Here is an 18,060-nt window from a genome sequence, read left to right on the forward strand (position 1 = left end):
CCCCCCGTTGGCAGCTTCACATTAGATATTGCTTGCACATGATATGTCATGCCTTTGGAAGTAACTTTTTTTATTTAAAGTTTATTTACTGAAGATGTGTTACAAGTTACAACATAGTTGTACGAAAAATTTTATAATTAAAAATAAAAAAAGTTAGATTTTAAAAAGTTGTACATAAATAAATAGGCTAAAAAGTTGAAGGAAAAAATGTCCAAATTTTAAATTAGGCGTTTTCTTATCTAATCACCTAATTAGACCATGCTATGGAAGTTTCCACATTGGAAAACTACTAAATTTGGAGAATCAAAATTTCACAAAAAATTCAACTCCAAGTGGCGTTGAGTGAAGGAAAACAGAATATCTAATGACGTGATAAAGCAAAAATGGAGCATCAAAATAGATACAAAACATAGTGCAGAGAGAGAGGGATCGGATCCGGAGGCACTATCAGACTTTAATATGTATGTGAAAGTATGAAACTACTAACCAAAATAGAATATGGAATCCATACAACTAAATAAGAAAAAGAGAATAATATAAGTACCCTTAGGCAGGGTCAGTTTATTCATCAACATGGGAAAAGTTGACAAACAAATGTGAAACATGTTGGATGTGATGAGTTTATTAAGTTGATGAAGTTGAAGTTTATGCAAAATAAGATGCCACATACGCAGAAAAAAGCTTTACAAAAGTCAATTAACATGATTACAAAAGAATAATTGTTAATGAGGAACAAGGAAAAAGAAAAGGTAAAGTTGATTTGGTGTTAGCATGAAGGAATTGATAAAAGAAAAGTTGATCATATAAACACTATCGGAGCCAAGAGGCCAAGTGACAAACAAAGATTCTGCATGGAGAGAGAGAGAGAGAGAACAACATGAATGAGAGATATTTTTAGTAAGGTCCAATTCCTAGGAACTTCACTTGAGGATCTTCTTGTCAGGCTCATAAAATCAAATTTTATAGGTGTAAATTCTAGAACCCTCTCTCTAAGTAGAATCTCTGTTTTATTGATTGAGAAAAATGGAATACAATGAATGAAATATAACTCATATCTACTCCTATATATACAATCTAAGTAAGTAGAAGAAAGTAACTAACTCCGGAAAATAAGGAAAAGAAACAGTTACAATCAATCCTAATCACCTGTCCATGTGTAAAGAGTAAAACTATCCAAACTGTATCTGTATCTGTATCTGACTCTTCTATCCACGTGGCATAACTTCTTTAGAATTGTGGATGAAATACTCATGGTGAGGGACTGCTTCAATTAACTCGAGCAACTCTGCACTAGCCCAATCACCTTGTATCTTAGCTATTTGATTAGTATTCATCACTGCTGCTCTATTTGCTCTATCTCTATGCTTGGTTTGGTCCTGAGTGGTTTTCTTCTTACTTTCAACACTCCCCCTCAAGAGCAAAGCTCTTGCTTCTTGTGTCTGTGACAAGTACTCAGGATAGTCAATATTTTGAGTAAAGATATTGATAACTCCTAACCTTTTAAGTAATCTTAGGAAGCTATCCAAACCAAGTGCTTTAGTAAAGATGTCTGCCAATTGGTTCCTAGAAAACACATGAAAGGTCTTGATAGTCCCATCTAGAACTCTATTCCTCACAATGTGGCAATCTGCCTCAATGTGTTTAGATCTTTCGTAAAAAACTAGATTGGAAGAGATATGCAAGGTAGCTTGGTTATCACAGTACATGAGGATAGACTTGTCATGTGGAATATGAAGATCATTGAGCAAGTACAACAACTAGGTTACCTCACATGTTGTTGTGGCCATGGACCTGTATTCTGCTTCTGCAGAAGACCTTGATACCACATTTTGTTTCTTTGATCTCCAAGAAACCAAGGCATTCCCTAAGAAAACACAATAACCAGTGAGGGACTTCCTTGTATTAGGGTAGCTAGCCCAATCCGCATCACAAAAAGCTTTGAGCTTCAAATCTGAGTCCACAGGGAAAAACACTCCTTGTCTTGGTGTTCCCTTGATATATTGTAAGATCCTAGTAGCTGCCCTCATGTGTGGGACTCTCGGTTGTGATAAAAATTGACTAAGTCTATGGATTGAATATGTGATGTCAGGTCTGCTAAGAGTAAGATACATCAATTTGCCTATCAATCTTCTAAACTGACTTGAATCCTTAAGTAATTCTCCATCATCCTTTGACAATTTGAGTTGCTGTTCCATAGGAGTTTTTGTAGGGTTGCAGCCTAACATTCCTGCCTCCTTGAGTACCTTAAGGGCATATTTTCGTTGATTCAAGCTAATACCCTTTGCACTCCTAGCAATTTCCAAGCCAAGGAAAATTTAAGACTGCCAAGATCTTTAATCCCAAACTTCTGATCCAAAACAGATTTGACTGTAGCAACACAACCTAGATTGTTACCTATAATAACCATGTCATCTACATATACTAATAGGGCAGTAAACAATTCACCATCTGAATGAACAAATAAGGAGTGATCAGCTTGGGATTGTGTGAAACCAAGCTCTAAAACAGTAGTTGACAACTTAGCATTCCATTGCCTTGAGGCCTATTTCAAGCCATAAAGTGATTTAACAAGCTTACAAACCATAGGCTTAGAAGAATTAGAAGTTCAAGACTCCCCCTTACTGTGAAAGCCAGGTGGTAAGTTCATGTATACCTCTTCATCAAGGTCTCCATGAAGAAAAGCATTGTTGATGTCAAGTTGGTGTAGAGGCCAACCTTTGGCAGAGGCAAGGGCAATCAAAACTCGGATAGAAAGAGTCTTGGCAACAAGGGAGAATGTCTCCAAGAAGTCAAGACCTTCCCTTTGAATGTAGCCCTTAGCTATAAGTCTTGCCTTATACCTCTCAACATTGCCATCAGAATTGAACTTCACTTTATACACCCATTTGCAACCAATAGACCTTTCACCATCAGGTAGAGAGGTAAGAACCCAAGTACCAGTTCTTTCCAATGCCTGAATTTCTTTATCCATGGCTGCTCTCCAAAGGGGATCTTGGATTGCCTGAAAGAAGGAAGTTGGTTCTTGAGGGCAAGCACTAACAGTCATTAGAGAAGACTATTATGGAGGGTGCAAATGAGAATATGACAAATAGTCTGATAAGGCATATGGTGAGCCTGGAGTGGGAGTGGATGCAGCTGAGTTGCAAGCATAGTCTTGCAGGTAGGTAGGTGGTTTGTGAATCCTGGTAGATTTCCTGGTGAATTGTTCCTGATGAGGGCTTTGTGAACCAGAAACAAGTAAAGAAGGGGAAGTAGAGCTGACATCAGTGAGAGAAATAGAGGGTGAATCATCAACCTCATTAGAGTGTAAATCAGTCAGGTCAATATGCAATTCATGAGAGTGTAAATCAGAAGGAAAAACAATTCAAGTATGTGATGGTGTGTTGGGCTTTGGAATACCAATAGGAGTAACAAATGTGTTTGCATTACTGTCAGCAAGAGTAGAAGCAGCAACCTCAAAAACAAGATTAAAAGGATCAGTAAAATCAGATGCATCTTTAACATAAGGAAAGATATTTTCATGAAAAACAACATCTCTAGAATTGAAAACAACCTTAGTTGACAAATCAAGAACTTTATACCCTTTAACCCCAAAAGGATATCCAAGAAAGACACACTTCTTTGCTCTTGGATCAAATTTAGTTCTATTGTGAGAAAGGGTAGAGGCATAACAAAGGCATCCAAAGACCCTTGGAGCATCTCCAGCAGATGCTCTATCTCTATTTTTAGTCCAAAAAATGCTACTGTTCACCCTCCAACAGCTTCTCTAAACATAAAACTTTTCCAAATTTTTTTTTGAAGTTGCTACAGTGCTTCTCTAGATACAGAGAAGCACTGTAGCAACTCCAAATGAATTTTTATGCTTAAAAAATTGATACATCTCAATAAATAAATAAATAAAATTCTTTCTCTCTCCTCCCACAGCTACAAACTCAACGGCTACAAATACAACAATCTTTCTCTCAAAAATCTCTAAACTCAAGCATAATCAGATTATCAGAATACAAACTCAAAAACACAATTTTAAAATTAATAAAATCATGACAAAAAAAAAAAAGACAAAAGACAGAAGCCATCTGACCCATTTGGACTGTGTTGGGGACGAGTGTTCTGGAATTAAGTAAAAAAAAAAAAAAGCGAGAGAGCTGGAGAAAAAAAAGAGAGGAGCTACTGGAATGTTCTTGATGAATGATGAATGAGGGAGAGAAAGAAATTAAAAGAGGGAGGGCCAGATAGAGATAGGATTATAGGAAAACGTGTGTGGAGGAGAAAAACAAGGAAAAAAAAGTAGGGGTGAAATGAAATGAGGGAAAGTAGAAATAATATAAAAAATAAAAAATCCTAATTGAGAAAGGTTGCCACAATATTTTCATAATATTTTTATAATAAATTTTAAGTAACAGATTGTAATTAGTTAATATTGATGAGTAAAAAAATAATTTCAATAGTGGGTTCAAATTAGAACTAATAACAACTTTTCATATAAATTTTGTTGTGAAAGTATTGCGAAAAATGTTGTGAATATAACACTTCATTGAAAAATATAATTATTGAGAATGAATATAGGAAGAATAAATGATGATAAAAAAAGAATAAAGAATGAATGAAGAAATAATATTTAAATGAGATAGAGAATGGAATAAAGAATCTGTTGGAAAGTGTATTTGAAAAAGTGGGTTAGTAGAAGCTAAATGTCACTCTTCATTCTCTAAACAATACAAAAATTTGGAGAATCTGCTGGAGATGCTCTTAGGTGAGAATAAGAAGGAGGATGTCCAAAAAGTACTTCATAAGGAGATTTATGGTGAAGAAGTGAACTAGGTACCTTTGTTTATCAAATAAACAGCAATAAGCACACAATAACCCCAAAGATGCAAGGGCAAATTGGATTGAAATTTGAGTGCTCTTGCAACATTTAGGATATGTTGATGTTTTCTTTCCACAATGCCATTTTGTTTTGGAGTTTCTATACAACTCAATTGATGTAAAATGCCCTTTTGTGCAAAGAAAGGTTTTAGTATGAATTCAGTACCATTATCTGTCCTAAGGCATTTTACCTTCTTTCCAAATTGAGTTTTAACCATTGTACAAAACTGTTCTAGGTAAAATTGTGTTTGAGACTTGTGTTTCAACAAATATACCCAAGTGCACCTTGAACAATCATCTACAATAGTCAAGAAAAACTTGCAACCATCAATGGTAGAAACAAAAAATGGTCCCCATAAATCACAATGAATTAAAGCAAAACATTCATTTGAGATATGTGAACTAGGATTAAAAGGTAGCCTTTTCTGTTTTGCAAGAGGGAAGATATCACAATGAAACTTTTCATTAGAATTAAGAAAAGATACATTGTTCTTATTCAACAAGGCTAACTTTGCATCAGACAAATGCCCTAACCTAGCATGCCATATGTAAGGTTGAGTCTTATTGACAGAAATGAAACTGAAGCTAACAAACAGTTTGAGGTTAAAGCAGACTCTCCCTTTTGCAGCAAGTACAAACCATTGGACCAATCGTGCTCCAGAGAGCAAGGTCCTGGATAAAGCATAGGTTTCCAAAAAATATGAGACAACAAAGGATAGATCTTGTCAATTGACTGACAGAAATGAGACTAAAAGTAAATGAACACATAGGACATTATGTAGTAAAAGACTTTCTACAATCCTAACAATCCTTATGTGTGTGACTAAGGCTACTTCTCCATTGGGAAGATTAACATGTGTATTAATAGTAGCAGTAATGGAAGTGAAACAAGATACAGAATATGCTATATGGTTTGTAGCTCCTGTATCTAGGACCCAATCTGATTTACTAAATATATTTCTATTGACAACTTTGGCAGAAAAGATAGAATGTGATAAGTTTGGAACATAAGGTATGTTGGAAGTGATACCGAACATGACATTGGAGCAAGAAGCAAGATTGTTTTGTGGCTATGAAGAATCCACTTCAAGACCTCCACCAGGATTTCCTTCACCACCAACCAGACCTGAAGCCCTCACAGTAGCTGCATGATGTACCTCTCCAACTCCAAATCCAGTTGTAAGGTATGCCAATAGCTGCTCACATTGTGCCTTAGAGATAGGACACAAATTGTTTCCACTTGAAGAAGCTTCTGCTCCGCTGCTCAAAGTTGAAGAAAACTGATTTGCAGCAACATTCCCTTTTCCCTTAGGCTTATATCCTGGTGGATATCCATGTATTTTATAACATTTCTCAATGGTATATCCTGGGATGTTGCAGTGTGTGCAAAAGGGCCTCTCCTTCTTTCCATTTCCTTTGTTCCAAGCATTGTTTCCTGAATTGTTCTTTAAACTGGCATACATTGCTACCACATTAGTCTGACTTGCTCTGGAACCTCCATTACCAAGGCCTTTATGTGATTCTTCTTGTAGAACTAAAGAATACACCTTACTCATCAAAGGAAAAGGATCATATGTGAGAATTTGACTGTGTAAAGTTTGAAAATTCTCATTAAGTCCCATTAGGAACCTCATGACATAAGTCTTGTTGTGTGATGCACTCAGCAGCTTCATAGCACCACCAGAACGCTCTGGAAGGGGTTCATAGTTGAGTAATTGATCCTAAAGCCTCTTGAACTTTATGTAATACTCTGTCACAGACATCTGATTCTGTGCAATGTGAGAAATTTCATTTTGCAAGTTATAAATTTTGGGACCATTGCCTTGTGAGAAGAGGTTCTGCAACTCGATCCACATCTCCCTAGCTGTTTCACAGTACATGATACTACTGGATACATCCACATGCATTAATTGATCATCCAAAACATCATCATTGTGTTACAGCTCTCCCAATCCTCATATAATGGCGAATCCGAATCTAGTTTAGTGATCTTTCCATTAACAAAACCAATTTTCTTCTTCGTTGTGAGAGCAAGAATCATTGCTCTAGACCATGACTGATAGTTCTTCATTCCAAGGAGTGGTTGTGTAACCAAGATACTCCATGGATTTTCACTTGAACTAAGGAAATAAGGATTGGAAGGAGTAGCAATAGCAGAATCATTGTTCGAATTCGAAGCAGATTGTGTATGTTGAATAGGAACTGGTTCAGATGGATTGGTTGATTCAGTGGACGCCATTGTTGTGCTTCTCTGAGCTCTGATACCATGTAAATTCTAGAACCCTCTCTCTAAATAGAATCTCTATTTTATTGATTGAGAAAAATGGAATACAATGAATGAAATATAACTCATATCTACTCCTATATACAATCTAAGAAAGTAGAAGAAAGTAACTAACTCCGGAAAATAAGGAAAAAAACAGTTACAATCAATCCTAATTAGGATTGATTGTAACTGTTTTTTTCCTTATAACCACTTGTCCATGTGTAAACAGTAAAACTGTCCAAACTGTATCTGTATCTGACTCTTCTATCCACGTGGCATAACTTCTTCAAAATTGTGGATGAAATACTCATGGTGAGGGACTGCTTCAATTAACTTAAGCAACTTTGCACTAGCCCAATCACCTTGTATCTTAGCTATTTGATCAGTATTCATCACTGCTGCTCTGTTTGCTCTATCTCTATGCTTGGTTTGGTCCTTAGTGGTTTTCTTCTTACTTTCAACAATAGGTTTTCTATTCATTCTTTCTCTCTTTCCTTGTTTATTATAATATTTTAGGTCTTTTTTGTTGTGGTTGCAGCAAGCAAACAATCTAGCGTTGCTTTGACACTACCCCAAAGCACATATTGCCTCTATCCTTTTGAATGATTGTATTTTTATCCTTGAGGTAATTACAAAATAGAAAAATAGATAGCAAGACAATGCAAAGCCTGGCTTTGGATACATGCAAAGCATATGCCCCAAGTCACCCCCCAAATTAAAAGAAGCTTTTATATTCTAACTAGTTCTATTAAAGTAGAGGATTCCAAATGTATGAAATTTCCATAACATAATGAATCAAAAGTTTGTGCTAATACAATGGATAGCTGGACCCGGAAACTATAATTTGTAATAGAATTCAAAAGTATATATATAGCTATTTATTGTAGATAAGACTCTTTTCCTCTCTCAATTCTCTTGGTCCCATCCAAAGTGAGTGTGAAGTCACCTGCCATTAATATGAGTGCCCTTTCATTCCATGGTATATATAATAAAAAAGATTTTGGTTCCTCCATTACTAAGAAAGTAATGCAAAGTCCATTTTTCTATCTATCACTAGATTCCTATCAAGTTAGTACCAAGTGAAGATCAAGATCTACTTTATTGTACGTCACTTTAATTGATGAATTGCTTAAGATTGTCTAAATTTGATCGAAATCATCCTATCAAAATGAATAAAATCTTTCAAAATAAAAAATCATATAAAATTATTATAATTATGTATATTATAAACTGAGTGGAATCAAAGGATAATTTATCTACTTTACTTTAAAAAATTTGTAGAACCCTAAACTATGCTTGCCCTACCACAAGATCTACCTCGATTTTTCATTTTGTTTATGGGTGTGGTAAGAATATAAATGTTAAATATTATTATGATGTTTTAATAATTGAGAAGAGCTTAATCCCAATAAGAAAATTGCAAAGATATGATGTCCGTGCAAACGTTTTAGATAAAATACTCTTAAAATCTTTACTAAAACCATTAAGAGTTTTGTAATTAAATTAGTTAGCACCTCTTGGTATTTTTAAATGAGACATTCAAGGGTTCAAATCTTTTATCTCTTGTTGTAACTTGAAACTATTAAGTTAAAAAAAAAGGGGGGTGTTTGGCTTACCTTCAATATTTTTTTAACTGGAAGTCTCTTTTTATTTTAAGTACACAATAGCAAGTGGTAGTGAGTTTTAATATTCACATTTTATTTAGTTAGTAGGTGATGTGGTAGTTTCTCATTAAAACAAAAATGGATTCAGTTAAAAAAGTACTAGAGGTAAACTAAACCAAAAAAAAAAAATCTTAAAAAAATGATTCTCATCATTAGTAGGTTTACTAGTTTATAGATAATGAATAGTTATCCAATGCACATTTCGCACAACCAAAAGATCTTATTGGAGTGGGGGCAATATAATTGCACTCATTGTAATGCATATAATAATAAGAGATTAGTCAGGACTTCCTGAACTAAAAATCTTATAGGACAAATTATGAAATAATTGATGGAAGATGTTACATTTATTACAAATTTTACTACAAAATGCATACTATAAATTTTGATTAGTGACACTTTAACAACATAATAATTTTCTATACCTCGATGGGATAATTTCTTAGACATCAAAACATTGTAAGCAACTTTGGGGTTAAGTCCCAGTATTTCAATATACTTCTATCTTCACAATCAACAAAATAATATTAATTTGTACGAGTCATCGTCAATTTATAAAATTTAGGATAAGTTTTACTAACATACCTTGAAGTTTGGACTAATGCCAATCAAGTCCAAGACTTTTCAAAACTAGCCAATTTGGTCCTTTAGTTTTAAAAAGTGTTTTGGACTTAGTTGATATTAACTCAAAATCTCAGAGTTTGTGACTGGAATTTACCCAAAAATTTATAAAATAGAATTTATAATGCGGCTAACATAACTCAAAATTGATTAAGTTCATGTCTAAAAAGAATGTTCAATGTTGACAAATGAGAGCATCAAGGCACAATTGTACTACACAAAACTGATTAATCCTCGCGATGGTACAATAAGAATTGGTGGAAGATGATGAAATAGGGGACCCTACTAAAGTATACTTGTTAAAATGGAAAATGTGGGGACCCACACGTTTGTCCAAATGGAATATAAGTAGAGGGACCCACACGCTTATAGAAATGGAAATGGGGATAAAATGATGATATGATTTGAGAGGCATTGAGGAGGTTACCCACACAGTGAGTGCCAAAATGCCGCGAGCAATGGGGCCTGCTGGGCGGAGAGGCCATTCGGGTGGCAAGCAAAGAATTAACTAGCGCTGGTGCTGTTACTGGTGCTTGTGCTTGTGGGGTTCTTGCTGATGCACTATATGTCTTATTGTTCCATCAATTTCCTTGCGACTTTCCTTGCCTCCTGCGCCAACCAAAAATTCCTTCCTTCCTATTATTGCTTAATTCACTGGGTGAACACACGTTTTGTTACACACTTTGACACAACTTACATTAGTTACATATTTATTAATGTGTGATTAGATTATATCACTTACCCATAAAAGACAACTAATGTACTTGTGAAAATTAATCTGTTCACCACTATATATGCATACTAGTTGTAAGAAAGTGTTTGCAAGAGTGTGTGTCTCTAGACTTTTTGTAATTGATTACATCGGTAGGTTGGATCTTTTTTCTTTTTTTTTTCTATAATCAATCTCATTGATTCTATCCTATCCTATGACACAAAACCAACCTAAACGTATGCCCTTTTTTTCACAGTGAGTACTTCTTGCCAAGCTCAGTTAAGGCTTTTTAATTATCTTTTTACTAAAAAAAATGAAAAAATTGTCGAAAAAATTAGTTATTTTTTCATTTCCCATAAATTTTTTTAAAATAGTTTATTAATGTATGTCCTAAAGTATACGTTAGGACATACATTGGATCTAATTATGAGATTGGAGCTAGATTACCATCAGTGAGTGCAATATTGATGATATCATCTGCGCGTCCTAGACAGTGAATAACAATTGCGGCTGCATATCTTTTGATGTGAATATTTTTGGACAATGACACCATCAACATTTTGCAGTAAGTGTAACTATGATTACGACAATGACTCAGTAACCTGCGAGCCCTTATGTACGTGCCCACTCAAATATTTTAGAGCAACCACAAATGATCGAGGGTACGTAACAAAAAATATATGAGGCCACGTATCTTCTCTGTTTATTTTATTTTTTAAGGAAAGAATTTGGGCTATGAGTCTATGACACCTTTGATATGTCACATGTTTCTCCTGGGGAAACTGTAATTTGGATGGTGAATTTAGGTAGCAATGTAGGTCGTTCTGTATCACCACTACCATTAATAAACACCAGCTGATCCTAGATCACAAGAAAATCAACCAAAAAAGTCATCGTTGCATTTGGATGGCTTGCAATTGCTCTCCAATCAATTTAGTGAACCATTTTCCTATGACCGTACTGATGTGGATCAAATAATACGAGTAAAAGCAAGACGTTGATAGAGATGGTAATAGGAAGAGTGTAAACCTAGCTCATTCGGGATCAACATGGTTACTTACCAAACCATCTCAATCTAACATTATAAATTATTATACTAAAGTATACTTTCAATCCTTTAAATTTGGGTTGTTTTTTCGTTCGGCTTTTTATGTTTTAAAATTTTCATTTTGACTTGTAATTGTTGATTTCATTTTCACATTGCTTATGTTGTCTATTTTCATTCGTAATCTAGTGACACCTAACAATTGGTGTTAACTAAAAATAGTAGAACTAATACGAAAATAAAAACGTAAATGTCCCAAAAAAAAAAAAAACCAACACCAAATTTTTAGAGCCAAACATGTACATTAGTCAAATTATTAATTTATATTTTATAGTAAGATTTTTTTTACTTACTTGATATCATATATCTTGATGAAATTGAGTTCACAGGTCATGTGAATTAAAAGCGTGATTATAATTCAAAATAAAAATCCTTTGTTCTACTTTGAATTTTATCAATTAATTGTAATTTGCCACATATCCTTTCTTCCTTATAAAGTAACCAAAATTTAAAATGGAAACAAATCACACATGAGATATTGTACTTATTAAAATTCAGAGTGAAATATTAAAAGTAGGGCAATAAATTCGTATTCATAATTTCATAATTTTTGTGAGAGCAAATCAAAGAAGGTAGCCAACTTCGGTGCAACTGCAACTAAAGCTTGAGATGCTCCAATTTACTCATCTTTTACATATACAAATCATTTGCCAACTTTTGGAATTAATTTTCTCTATTCATAAAAGATTATGAATAATGAAGTTCCTTTTTAGTAGAGATTGTCACAAATTTTATTAGATTTATTTCATTATTAGGTTTCCTTTGTGTGGAAGAAAAAGAATCTTCCTTGATTTGAAAAGAAAGTTCCTTATTGAAGAATATTCCTTGTCCATCAATGAATAGAATCATCTTATAAATAGACATTATTGTAAAGGCTTTGGTGGTTTTGCCCAAAAGTCCTTCCATATATATATGAACAGAAGAGAAGATGTTTAGAATAACATAGAGTAGATTTTTTTTAAAATAGTAGTTTTATTGTTTGTCTATTTTTGTGTAAGAGAATACTTATTGGGTGTATTGGAGTTTTGGAATTGTGAATTTGTGTTTGAAGTTTATTAGTTAATTAGCCACAGACTCATGCAATACGTGGAAATATAAATATTATGTAATGAAATGTAATATATAAAAAGTTTTCTACAAAAAAAAATTCTAATCTTTTTATATCTACAAATATATCATTTTATTTTTTATTTTATGTTTGATTAATATTTTTTAAGATGAACCATATTCTTCTAAATTCTATTGTAGTGTATTATATTTGCTTAATATACAACTAAATTTTATAAGTGTCAAATTTGTTATTCAAATTCCTCATCTCTTAAGAAATAAGGAAATTATCATAATAATCAAAACTCATAACAAAATTACAATATTATCTTAACCAAAATCAATATGAAACTAAAGGAATAAATAATAGGTTTTATAATAATTTATTACTCAAACAATTGGTAGGCATATTCAAATTCATGTTTCCAAAAAAATTAAGTGTTAACCCAAACTAAAATTCAACCAAAGTTATAAAAGGGAAAGAGAAAATTTTCTGATGGGATATTAAAAATAAAAAAAAACACACACACACACACACACAATAAAACAAATATTAAAAAAAAACCATCGACCTTAATTAGAGTTATAAGAAAAAACAAAAATTCACTGAGAGAGAGAGAGAGAGAGAGAGAGAGAGAGAGAGAGAGAGAGAGAGAGAGAGAGAGAGAGAGTACTCATAGTTTTGAGTGGGAAAAATATGAATTGAATTGGAAAACGATATCAAATTTATACAAAATTAAATGGGTAGAAGAAGAATCAAAATATAATAAAGAAGAAGGAAGTATAATGGTAAAGTAGTGGGGAGATAAAGAGGCAAAAAGGAAAGGGAAAGATTGGAAGAAGTATAACAGTTGATGTGTCAATTATTATTATTATTATTATTATTATTATTATTATTATACAAGATAGAATTTCTACTCTAGCTTAATCTAAGTGTATATGTGTGTAGAACTCCCTCTTGGAGACTTGAACTCCGGCCCTTGCCCCTACACCCCATAAGCATTTATACTTGTGAAGTGACCACTGCATTCCGCACTAAAGGTGCACGGTGGTATTGGTGTGTCAATTAATAGGGAGAAGAATAGTTTTTTTTTTTTTTGAATAGGGGGGGGGGGAGAAAAGTTTAAATAGAAAAAAGAAAATATAAAAAATATATGAATGACGTGGTTTCTGATGTGGCTCAACATAAGCATAGCAACAATAAGTGCTACGCTTCAGTTTTTAGTAATATAAGGATTTGTATTTGTGAGGTTGGTAGTGTTATTTGTATAAGCTTGATTTAAGTGGTTTGGTTGAAATTAAGTATAATCTACATCTTTGATAATGAACTTTGGTTAGTGTTGTTTGTTAACGTAAATTTGGAATTAGCTTAATCATGTCAAATATTGTTTACTGAAAGCTCAAATAGTGTAAAATACTATTGATTGTTTAGACCCCCAAATTGTTAAATTGTTTTTACTCAAATAGTGTAAAATACTATTGGCTAAATTGTTTTTACTCTACTTATCTAAATGTGAAATAAGAGTAAATAAAACGCAATAAACCAGAACTACTCTAGTGCATAAACGTAAGCAATAATAAATAAATGTAAGGTACAAAGAGTATGGAAAGAGAGATGAAAACATAAGATAACACCAAGACATGTTATCGAATAGGAAACCGAAGAATTCGGTGAAAAACTTCTTCGCGACCCTCCAAATTGAAATGATCCACTAGTAAAAAAATTAGAGTATAAGGATACCAAAAAGACTCTCCAAGCCTAATCTACCTAAAGTACTTGAGCTCCAAGCTCTAACTACCAAAGGACTTCTTGGAGTTTTTTCTTCACTAGTTTCCCAGATCCCGCAATACTGCCCGATTACATCTGCCAAGCCTCACTAGCTTATTTTGGCAAATACCCAATACTTCCTAAGCTTCGAAACACTCTCTACACTCTGAATGTGTGTGGATTGTATTTGGGTACAAATCTCCTCTCAAGATATAACAATGGAAAAGTGGAGGAGAAGAGACTACAATGATTTCTCTCTTGAGGATGAGTAGCTCTCTGTAACAAGGTGGGTGTTGTAGAAACCTCTTTAGGGTTTTGTTCTGAATAGTCTCCTTAAAATTTTATGGGTAATAAGGGTATATATAATATGGGTGAAGAGTATAAGAGTCACTCTTAAAATCATCAAGGCAAAGAGTTTTGCGAGTCACTCATGGGTTAGCCAAGTCATGAAGTGACTCGCAAAATACAGTCTGCCACTAGACTCTTCAGCTTCCAGCATGTGCTTCTCATGTGACCTTTCACGGGTTGTCTACTTGCGAGTCAGTCATGAGCAAGTCACGAACTTCACTGTCTTGAGCAATCTTCATCAACTTAATACTAAACCTATTACAATTAAATCCCACAAATACAAAAAAATAAATTAATGTAATTACAACACTTTTTGTCATGGTATAAAACTAACATAAATGTTATGTGAAAAAGTATAACTTAACATTTACCTTGTGTGTTTGTTTTATATTATTGTTTGTATGAGTGTACTTTTGTTAGCCCTAATCACAACAGTTTTCTAGTTTCCTTTATACAACCAAAAGATACACCCCAAGTTCATCCAACAAAAAAAAGTAGAACCTCAAAGAAAACAAAAAGCTAAAGCCAAAACTTCTTGAGATGATACCATGCTAAATTATTTTTATTATTCATCATAAGATCATTACCGCCGAAATGGAATCCTCTATACTAGTGGGGGCCATATAGTGATTGAACTGAAAATGATCGAAAATATCTTATCCACGGTGCGCACCCATGCAGCACACAGAGCATGGTCTAATACCTTGCAGTTGCATATGAATATGGTCCTCTTAAAAGTAATAACAAAATGAAATGAAAAAGAAAAAGAAAAAAGGCATGATGTAGTGGATTGCTGCAGATAAAGATAGTTGTTGTGGTGATTTCAAGCCAGAAAACATGAAATCAAATCACAATGCAAATGATGAAACCAAAGGAGAGTCACCCCACTTTGTTGCCACTTTACACAGTTTTTATTCTCTTTTATCCCTGCTTAATGATTATGATCACTTTTCACTATACAAAAATCTCATTGCATTGAAACAAATTAAGTGCGTTTTAACTGTGTCTATATTTTAGATACGGACACTAGCAACAAAGAAAATGCCTCTCCTAATATATTGATATAATTTCGATTGTCAATGTGGAGATATGACATCGCAAACAAAAACATCACATTCTAGAATACATTAGTGGAGGTTTAGAATAATACCCATTTCTACAAATCTGAAAAAAGCAAGATTATGATCTTTTGTAGCTAATGTGTTTTTCTTAAACACCAATCATACCCAAAAAACAGATTGTTTTGCAAATGATATTACTCCCTCTCTTATCTCTCTAAAAGTACCCTCATTTAGTGCAAAGACAAGTCTACCCATGCCTCATTAATCGGCAAGTTTATTCATGAACAAAATCATTTATTTTTATTTAACGTTTAGCCATCGTAGTCATTTCTGATATGAGTGAGTTATATCTTTACTAAGACACTAAATTGACTTCCTATCTAATCTAACTCAAAAGGGAATTCTTATCTTTGTTTCAAAGATAAAATATAAATGATAATAATGTACAACACGCTTGTTTTTACGTCTATTAGAGATGGTTTGTAACTAATTTTTTTTATCACTCTAATTTTGAAACTAAAATCTACGACGCATCACCTAGTTGCAACAATATTAGAAATGAATCAAGTTGTTTATAACTTGAGCTTGGCTTAAGAAAATGTTTGTTTATGTTCTGATTTAGCAAACAAGTTAAACTTAAACATAATATTATATTTTTGAATAAGCTTTTAAATATAGAACTCAATTTAACTATATATAATATTATATTTGTATACGTCTAAAAATATATTAATATAGACTTGAGATTGTAATGTATAAGTTTGTAAATACGTTTATATTATATCAAATATTTTTTTAGTTTATTGATAATATATGAGCATTTTAATTATGGTTTTACTTATTTACTATACATGAGAAATGAATAAATTAATTAACCAATAAACAAACCCAAGTTTGCTTGACAAATTAAAAAAATAAACTAAGTTTAAACATCTAATCTTAACTCTCTTTTTTTTTTTTTTTTGAAATAACATCTAATCTTAACTCAACTCATTTATAGCCTAGACAAAGACAAAGTTGGACAATTGCTTTCAAATGAATCAACTAATTACAGTCCAACAATTAGCTGTATTCTTAAAATTATAATATTGACAAAAGGTAAAATACTTAAAATGGGAAAAAAAAAAAAAAAAAGGACGTGCTTTGGTCCAAATCAAGGTCAATCAGAGGGTTACTATTAGTTGTTGCTGGGCCCACACCAGCCACTGGTCCAATAATCCTGACCCTGGCCCCACCAACTCACCCCATAGGGACACTATCCGGATGCAGAGGATCAAGTTCAAAGGAATCCTGCCTACAACAACATAACACGCCCAATTCCGTGACCCCAATAAAAAGCAAAAGCAGAAACACCAAAAAAATATAAAATAAAAGTGTTTTATTTATTTATCTTTCTCTTCCCTCTCTTTTTTATTGAGCTATAAATACAACCCCTCGCCATCTCTCTTTTCTCAAACTCACATTCTTTGCTTTCTACACTTTACTAAAACCCCAAAACCAAAGAGAAACAGCTTTTATAAAAAAAGCAAAAAGAAAAAAAAAATGAGAACCATTGCCAGAGTTAGCTCAACAACAACAGCAGAGACTTCAATAGTGTCACCAACACCATCTATGTCAGTGATGCAGACACAAGCACAGCGGTCTCCGTGGCACTCTCCGGTGCCATACCTCTTCGGAGGGCTTGCAGCGATGCTGGGTCTGATAGCGTTTGCGCTTTTGATCTTGGCTTGCTCTTATTGGAAGCTTGCAGGTCAATTGGATGAGAGGGAAGGTGGACAAGAGAGAGACTTGGAGAATGGTGACGAAAAAGAGGCAGGTGATTCTGGCAGCAAGGTAGCGAAGGTGTACGAAGAGAAATTCTTGGTGATTATGGCTGGAGATGAGAAGCCAACTTTCTTGGCCACACCTATGTATTCCAAAGCCGCTTCTTTTGGTGATGGAGTTGACGTTAAGGGTGAGAAAAAAGATGAGGACAACATCAACAAGGCTGAGAATTGTGAGACAATGAAAAAGGAGATGAGTGACCATGAACAAGTTACCACTGAAGAAAGTAGAGAGTCCCCAGAGGACCCAGAAGCCCAAGATCACAACCAGTGAGCGGCTTGGTTTCTTTAATTTTTTGCCCGCCGGAGCAAAGAGAGTTTTTTTCATTTTTCATTTCCTTGTTGAAGGTTTTGAAATTTTTCTTTTTTTTCTTTTTCTTTTTTGGTTGTATTATTCGGAGATAGTAAATTTTGCTGAGATGAAATAGGAGATGAGATGACGGAGTTTGATCTTTCCAGTTAATTACAGTCAAATTTCTGAAAGAAATGATAGCTTCTTTTTCTATACTTTCCGAATGTTTTGTGCTATATATAATTAACATAGTTTTACAGTTGGCCAGCCCGCTTTTTTGTCTGTGACACTATTGGAAAAGAGGATCCCAATTGATTTGTCTTTGGCTTTGGCTTTGGCTTTGTGTTTTGAAGCTAATTAGGTAATTCACGTTCATTGCATACGCCATTTTGTTCAAAACCAGTGAACCCAGTGAATAACAAAACATAAAGCAAAGCAAAACAAAGCCCTTAGGAAAGGTTTATTCATTTATTATATTTAATTAGCA

General features: G+C 33.6%; 2 protein-coding genes across 2 annotated transcripts; one reads left to right on the forward strand and one right to left on the reverse strand.

The window, feature by feature from the left end:
- Window positions 1-6,587: 6,587 nt before the first annotated feature.
- Window positions 6,588-7,105, reverse strand: LOC142621806 (uncharacterized). The gene is made up of 2 exons (XM_075795172.1): window positions 6,808-7,105; window positions 6,588-6,730 (listed from the first exon to the last, which is right to left on the reverse strand). The coding sequence occupies exons 1-2, from the start codon at window positions 7,103-7,105 to the stop codon at window positions 6,588-6,590; spliced, it is 441 nt and encodes a 146-aa protein (XP_075651287.1).
- A 9,801-nt stretch (window positions 7,106-16,906) lies between these two features.
- LOC142605907 (protein GLUTAMINE DUMPER 1) lies at window positions 16,907-17,788 on the forward strand. The gene has a single exon (XM_075777332.1). The coding sequence runs from the start codon at window positions 17,001-17,003 to the stop codon at window positions 17,553-17,555; it is 555 nt and encodes a 184-aa protein (XP_075633447.1). The 5' UTR covers window positions 16,907-17,000; the 3' UTR covers window positions 17,556-17,788.
- Window positions 17,789-18,060: the final 272 nt, after the last annotated feature.

Source organism: Castanea sativa, chromosome 1 (genome assembly GCF_040712315.1).
Source record: "Castanea sativa cultivar Marrone di Chiusa Pesio chromosome 1, ASM4071231v1".
NCBI classification, from domain to species: Eukaryota; Viridiplantae; Streptophyta; class Magnoliopsida; order Fagales; family Fagaceae; genus Castanea; species Castanea sativa.